This window comes from Octodon degus, unplaced genomic scaffold, assembly GCF_000260255.1.
Source record: "Octodon degus isolate 3935 unplaced genomic scaffold, OctDeg1.0 scaffold00017, whole genome shotgun sequence".
In the NCBI taxonomy this organism is placed as follows: Eukaryota; Metazoa; Chordata; class Mammalia; order Rodentia; family Octodontidae; genus Octodon; species Octodon degus.
This window is the reverse complement of record NW_004524593.1, coordinates 14,948,593-14,956,357: the sequence shown is the minus strand read 5'-3', so window position 1 is coordinate 14,956,357 and position 7,765 is coordinate 14,948,593. Positions and strand designations below refer to the sequence as shown.

General features: G+C 39.6%; 1 protein-coding gene across 1 annotated transcript in view; it reads right to left on the bottom strand.

Moving 5' to 3' along the window:
* The window catches only part of Rps6kc1 (ribosomal protein S6 kinase C1), a 174,312-nt gene that overhangs the window by 129,301 nt on the left and 37,246 nt on the right, over positions 1 to 7,765 (bottom strand). The window contains exon 4 of the mRNA XM_023710212.1: positions 5,700 to 5,815. Within this exon, the coding sequence (XP_023565980.1) occupies positions 5,700 to 5,815 (116 nt within the window). The remainder of the gene's footprint in view (positions 1 to 5,699; positions 5,816 to 7,765) is intronic.

Here is a 7,765-nt window from a genome sequence, read left to right as displayed (position 1 = left end):
AATAAATGTAAAATTGATGCCTCTGGGTAACCATCATTTTAATCATACCAGGTTTGCAAATCGGCGCCTCAAAAGGTATCTTCTACTCTCTACATGCAACTGGAGAATCCTGTCACCAGACAAGTAGCTGTGTGACTCTGCACTATGGCTTTACTGACTGTATACAACAGTTAAATACAGAAGAGCTTACAACCCTGGAGCAATTATAAATATTTACAATAACAATGTTCCTGCTCCTTAGTGCAGTTTGTCCTGCCCTCCACCAACAGTTCTATGCCCTGAACACCAACGTCCCCAAAAGAATACGTCAGAACAGACTGTCAACAGATCCAACTGTCCCGTCCCAAAGCTTCTATTTCTAAACTTCAGTTCAGTCCAAAATAAGCTTTTTAAGAATAATAAATAAGATCGAATTTCTTTAAAAGAAAGCTAAATGTATTATAAAGGAATACTATAAATACTTTATACCAACAAAGTATACAATTCAGATGAAAATTCCTAAAAAGACCTGTTACCAAGAAAAAGAAAAAATTAAAATAGGCCTACAACAGTAAGTTGAATCAGAATTTAAAAGCTTCCTATGTCAATTCTACTCCAAAAAAGAAATGAAAACATATGTCCCTGTAAGAACCATATGCCAATATTCTTAACAGAACCGTCATAATAGCTAAAGGAGAACAACCCAAATGTTCATCACTTGATAAATGATAAAACAAACAAACTGTACCATATCCAAAGCCATAGAAAGTAGTATTACAGAGCTATAAAAAGGAATGGTGTAAAATGCAGGCTACAATATGAATGAAACTTTAAAGCACAGTAAGTAAAAAACCGTAATTCTACACATTATTAGCATCACAAGATTAAAATTCTTAACCCAAAAAAAATGTAAGAAGCATAAAAATCATACCCTAAAAATTACAAAATGCAACCAAGAGAAATTAAAGGATATCTACATAAATGGAGAGCCACTTCATGTTCACCAATTAGGAGACAGCGTTATCAAGGTGACAATTTCCAAAATGAAGTTTTGAGTTAAAAGTTTCATGAGAAAGACCAGATGTGGTGGTGCATGCCTGCAATCCCAACACTTGGGAGGTTGAAACAGGAAGATCTTTCAAGTCCAAGTCCAATCTGGGCTACAAAGTGAGTTCAAGGCCAGCCTGAACTGATGCAAAGTGAGACCCTATCTCAAAATGAGTGGAGGCAGGGAGTTCTACAAGAATTTTTTCCACTGTAAACAAACTGATGGTTAAAAAAAAAAAAAAAATTATGGAAATTCAAAGGACTAAAAATTACCCTAAGCATTTTGGAAAAGTAAAAGCAAAGTGGGCCAGCTTATACTATCTGATTTCAAAACTTCTCACACTACATTAATCAAGACAGTATGGTACTGGTATAAGAACAGGCACATGGATTAACAGATCACACCATCAGGCCAGAAATAAGCCATTACATTTACAGTTAATTTATTTTCAATGACAGAGCCAACACAATTCAGTCTCTCCAACAAATGGTGCTGAGATATTCGTGTGCCAAAAGATGGGCTTAGATCATTACTTTGACCACACACAGAAATTAACTGAAAATGGATCACAGGCCTAAATGTAAACTTCTAGAAAAAACATACAAGAAAATCTTCATGACAATGTGCTACTCAAAAACTTCTAGATATTACAACAATAACATGATCCCCCCCAAAAGTTGATTTTTATGTCATCAAAACAAAGCTTTTGTGCTTCAAATGACACTATCAGTATAATGAAGACATGCCACAGATTGGAAGAAAATATTACAGAGCACATATCTGAAAAATATTTTTATCCAGAATACATTCAGAACTCTTACAACTCAACAACACAAATTAATCAAAACAGTAGTTATTTTTTGTTGTTGTGGGAGTTTTTTGTTTGTTTTTGTTTTTTGAGACAGGGTCTCACTCTGTAGTTCAGGCCAGTTTTGACCTCACTATGTAGCCCAGGCTGGCCTCAAAATCTCAGTGATTCTCCTGCCTCAGCCTCCTAAATGCTAGGATTATAATCATGCACCACCATGCCTGACTAAAATAGTAGTTTAATAGGCCTTTCACCAAAGAAGACACATTGAATAAGCACAGGAAATCATGTTAAATACTATTAATCTTTAGGAAAATGCAATCAATAACTGTTGTTGGTGATCCTGGCCTTCTGAATTACACACCTAGGCATTTTTAGTTTCATTTTGGGTTGGGACAGTCTCACTAAATTACTCGGGCTGAGCTCAAACTCACAACACTCTTTGTCTCAACCTTCCAAAATACTGGAATTATGGACAAACACCATCATGCCCAGCTTAAATAACTTTTACTATAGTGTACTGAGATCATTGCTCACAATTTATTATTGATTCTTGCTAATCACTTACTTCCTAATTTATAAATTGAGCTTTATTTTATACATGAATAGAAAAAACAACATATAAAGGTGACAGGTTTTTTCAGCAGTGTAGTAAACAGCTAAAAGAAGCCTTATTAACTCCAAAGACAGATCGAGGGCAGATGGGTCAGATAGATCCTCTGGCCTGTAACAAAGAAAGCTGAGGCTTTTATAGACTTTTGTTAGGGTGGAGTTTGATGGCAATGTTTAGAAATACCTGAGGAATTGATTAGGGTCTTCCCTGAAGTAGCAAGAAAGGTGAAAGGAAAATGCACCCTGGGCTGGGTTGGAGAAGAAGGGGGAGGTGGTAAGGGCTTCAGCCATATTAGATGACCACCACAATAATTCAGCAATTCACACTGGGGCCAGAACCTAGGGTTCAGTTATTAGAGATGGTTTCAGACATCTCTAACACCTCTTGAAATGTATCTCACTACTAACGGTGAGAGGCACCATAACAGAACACTATTCAGGACTGTGAAAGAATGGGTGCTAGTACGTGATATAATATGGATGCACTCAAAACCATTATAGTAAGTTAAGAAACAAGAAGGAAATACCACTTACTATATAATTCTGTGTGTCTGAAATGCTGAGAAATCTACAGACAGAAGCAGCTGTCCACCCAGGGCTGGGCATGCGCAAGGCGCTCGCCAGGCAAAGGGTATAGGGGACTTTATAACAGGAATGAGTTATAAAATTGGCTGGTGGTATTAGCTCCATGCCTCTAAGTGTACTGATAATGGAGAAATTACACCTACTCTTGGTAAGTTTAAGGTGTCAAAGTGTAAGGCTGTCATTAATAAATATAGAACCATATAAATTTGTGATGGGAAAGTACCATACACATGAAGCACTTTGGGAATACAGCATTAAGTTTTGAAGGTGAAAGATGGGTAATAGAGGAACGTCCAAAAGAAAAGTCAGTCTAATCAAGCCGCTGTGTGGTTGTCTGCATGTGGTATCATCACTGTTTCTGGGAAAAAACAAAAAAAGAACAAAAAAAACCCTGACTATTGCAGCACACTCTATGAACTGGCTACTCAAAATCCTGCCCTTCCACCCTCACCTACGACAAGAATTAGGAAGCTCAGCATCCCCTTGCCATACTCCACTGCAGTAAGGACATCTGACCTAGTTCTGGTCAATAAAATGCAAGGACACCAACTTAGCCTTCTTGGAAAAACATTTCAAACTGGCTCACTCTACTGTTGCAAGATTCCCAAACCAGTAGGCTGCACCTGTTCAGCAAACTGAATAAAACAGTTCCAGGGTATTTTCTACGATTAGCTGCACTTCTCACACTGTCCAATCTTGCCAGGTACAGTGGTGCCCACAGGTAATCCCAGCACAGGGGAGGCTGAGGCAGGACTGTCACAAGTCTGAGGCCAGTCTAGGCTACACAGTGAGTTCAAGGCCAGCCTGAACTACATAGCAAGACTCTGTCTCAAAAAAAAAAAAAACAGAACTGTTCAATCTAAGAGCATGCATCCCATTCTCATTTCTAAGTCTTAAAGTGAATGTCTTCCAGTAGCAGTTACAATAAGAAATTCAGAGATCCAAAACACTCTAATCAACAGCTGACTCTTACTTCCATTGTTTTAAATCTATAATCTGCCTTTTATTAACCCCCAGACTAGCTTCTTAATTGTAAAATGAGTTAATTTGCCTTTCACAATTTCTACAATGAAAAATTTCTATTGCTGAACAATAATGCCTTCTCCTCCATCCATGGTCCTCCTGCCAGACAGAAACACTGTGACAGAGAGCAGCACAAGCTTGAGTCCATGGTCTGTCTCAGCCATGATCCTGAAGGTCCCACTGGGCCATAAGCAGCAGCCACATTCATGTCCGAATGAATAGTTTACAGACAAATGAAAAAAACAGTAAGGTCAAGGATGATTGCTATGGCTTGTGTATAGATGTTCCCCCAAAGCCTCATGTAGTCATGGGTGGGGCTTTTTCATATATGGTTCTATCTAGGGTGTGAGATTAAGGACCTGCTGGGGTTAAGGACCTGCTGCTGGGATTGATTCACAGTATGATGCTAGGAGTGAGGGTGTGTATGCTGCCCATCCTGCCATGCCACCTTGCCTTGGAGCCAACCAATTATGGACTGAAATCTCTATAAACTATGAGCTAAATAAACCTTTCTTCCCTTAACTCAAGGTGTTGGATATTTTGTTTTAGCAGTGGGGCAAGTAACTAAGATCACTTCATCACTGTAAACCTTACTTATACAACTTCTATTTCCATTATTTTAAGTCCTAAGTCACAACGACTTTCCTAAAAGCAGCTTTTGCTAGTGAACTAAATGAGATCAAAGAAAATAAATTTTCTGTGTAGATCCACTAGCATCAGCAAAGTTAAGTATTTTGCTACTAATACACCCTGCTGCTTATATAGCCTAAGAAATTAAATTTATATAAATGGTCATATTTTCAGGTAAAGAAGAAGATAAATAACTATGACACAATCACCTACCTTTTTTCTACAAGGCTAATTGCATGCAATTTGAAAAAAGTGGTATTTAAAAATTGATGCCCACTGACAACTTGCATAGGCTCAGTTCAAACTAAAAAGTTATCACTAAAAATAATAACCTAGAATTTAAGCATTACATGCCAAGAGTCTTAAAACACTAATATGCAGCGATCACAGATAATACAATTTGTACCGGCTTACTTCTGTGAGACTGTTCAGTGACCATTTTTGTTACATCTTTACAGAAACCAACCTAATTACAACAAATGGAATAAGTATTTATAGTGGTTTAAATCCCCAAAACAAATCTGCCACTGAAAGAAAACTCAAAAGTGAATACTACTAGAGAAGGCTCATAATACTTAATTGTTAAAAATATATTCCAATTATGATAGGGAGAATTAGACAATCCCTAAATCCTTTGCCTTTTTTGGTACTGGGAATTGAACCCAGAGCCTCTGCACTGAGCTCTGACCATCCCAACAAACCCCTGCCCCGTGCGCTTTTATTTTTGAAACAGAACCTCACTAAGTTGTGCAGGCTGGGCTCAACCTTGCAGTCCTCCTCCTTGGCCTCGCTGACTGTTGTAATTATCAATTTTTAAAACCTAGGCATCAAAAATCATATACACCAAAAACAGAACATATGCCACTTATGCTTATTAGCTACTAACTTGCTTATTTAGCCACTAGCTCCTTTTTTTTTTTTAGTGGATAATGGACTTTTTTTAACTTGCACTTACTACAAATTAGACAACAAAAGTGTTTAATAAGATACAAAACACTCCAGAAAGATACAAACCTTAAAAAACTCTTCAAGCTGTTTACTGTTGTAAAGAGCAGGAATGTTGGCAGAGAACTGCAGCAGGTCTTCGGCACACTGTCTTCTCTCTTCTATGACGGCTTCATCAAATCGCCCTGGAATTAAATACAAATCAGCACTTACACAGAGAACTATCAAGCACAGCCTCATGACGTTTACACCTGAAGATGGGAAAGCAGCTCCAGCTGGCCACTGCGAGCATGCTGAGCTTATTACGCAAGCTTCGGAAGTCACATCCAGGCTCCATCACAATTAGACTATCCACTGATGAACATATAGTATGTTCACAATCAAGAGGGCCTGACAGTGTAAGACATTTACTCTGGTGATCTGAAACTAAGCCAAAAAGATAATTTTCAAGAATTCAAATGGTTTGGTCGGGGAAACAGCTCAGTGGAAAAAGTGCTTGCCTGGCAAGCACAAGGTCCTGAGTTCGATCCCTGACACCACAAAAAAAAAAAAAAAGAAAGAAAAAATTCAAATGGTTCCCTCTCAGAATTTCACGCTGCAATTACTCATATACTTTTCCCTTTTTACTTCCTTATGATTCATAATGTGACCAAAGAAAGGAAATTATGAGAACATCCTTATTATGGATGAGCAAAAACCTCAGCTCAAAACAAACAGCTTTTCTGCTGACTTCCAAGTGTGACACCAGGGCGCTGGTGACAGAAGCTTATGAGAAGAAAGGGGATGCTGCGCCTGCAAGTTCCGTTCTGCAAAGGGACAGAAAGGTGGTCTGCATACGATTTTTTTAATAACATATAGAATCTGAAGGTTGATGAGACATTTCCAAGTACAAACATTTGGCACAACTCAGGTAAGATCATCAGTCAGCATCTGTCACACACTGATTGCAAGGTAAATCTTAAAAATACAGAAACAAAGAGGCCAGGAAGATGGCTCAGCAGAATAAGCGCTTGCCTGGCAATCTCAAGGGCCTGAGTTCAATCCCTGGTTTCGTCAAAAAATAAAAATAAAACTTATCCTTGACCAGTTAGAAGCAACCCAAATGGCTGATGCTGATGATTCTTGACTCCATCAAAAGTTTATTCACAGGGAAAAAAGAAACCAAGCAACCAAGATATTCAGGTGTGAATTCCCTCAGCCAGGGAATACCAAGAACCACTCTACTTAAAGAAAGCAGACTCATTCCTCCTGGCAAGTAGAGAAAATGCTCACCATGGAGACACTGAAGTGCTGTACCACAAGGGCACAGAAAGGACTCATGCAACTGTGATGTCAGGTGCTCTGAAGACAACCTCAAGGGGATGAAGTTTCACCCAGACTGGATGCTCTCAGGAGGTGGTGACAATTCTATGATGCTATAAAATCTATGTCATTCTATGAGTCTATGATTCTTTTTTTTTTATTATTGTTTCAGTTACCAGACTTCACTTTCCTGTGAGAAAGAGACCAGCAGCTCTGACAGCTAAGTGAGGACCTCAACACCATTTTCTCCTTAAAAATGTGTTGGGAGGCTGAGGCAGGAGAATTCTTATGAATTCAAGGCTAGAGTAAATTTCAAAGGAGTACAAGGCCAGCCTAAACTGCCTAGAGAAACCCTTTCTCAGTGAGGAGGTGGTTCTCGCCCGTGTTGTGTGTGTGTGTGTGTGTGTGTGCGTGTGTGTGTGCGTGGGTGTGTGAGTGAGGGAGCGAGTGAGTGTGTGAGTGTGTGGGGGCATTCGGCTTGTTGTTGTCGCCGACTTCCCCTCCCCTGCGCCCCTCCCCCTCCCCACCGCCGCTGCAGTGGCCGCTCCTTGGGCCGTAGGAAATGAGCGATAACGATGACATCGATGACATCGAGGTGGAGAGCGACGCTGACAAACGGGCTCATCATAATGCACTGGAACGAAAACATAGGGACCACATCAAAGACAGCTTTCACAGTTTGTGGGACTCGGTCCCATCACTCCAAGGAGAGAAGGCATCCCGGGCCCAAATCCTAGACAAAGCCACAGAATATATCCAGTACATGCGAAGGAAAAACCACACACACCAGCAAGATATCGATGACCTCAAGCGGCAGAATGCGCTCCTGGAGC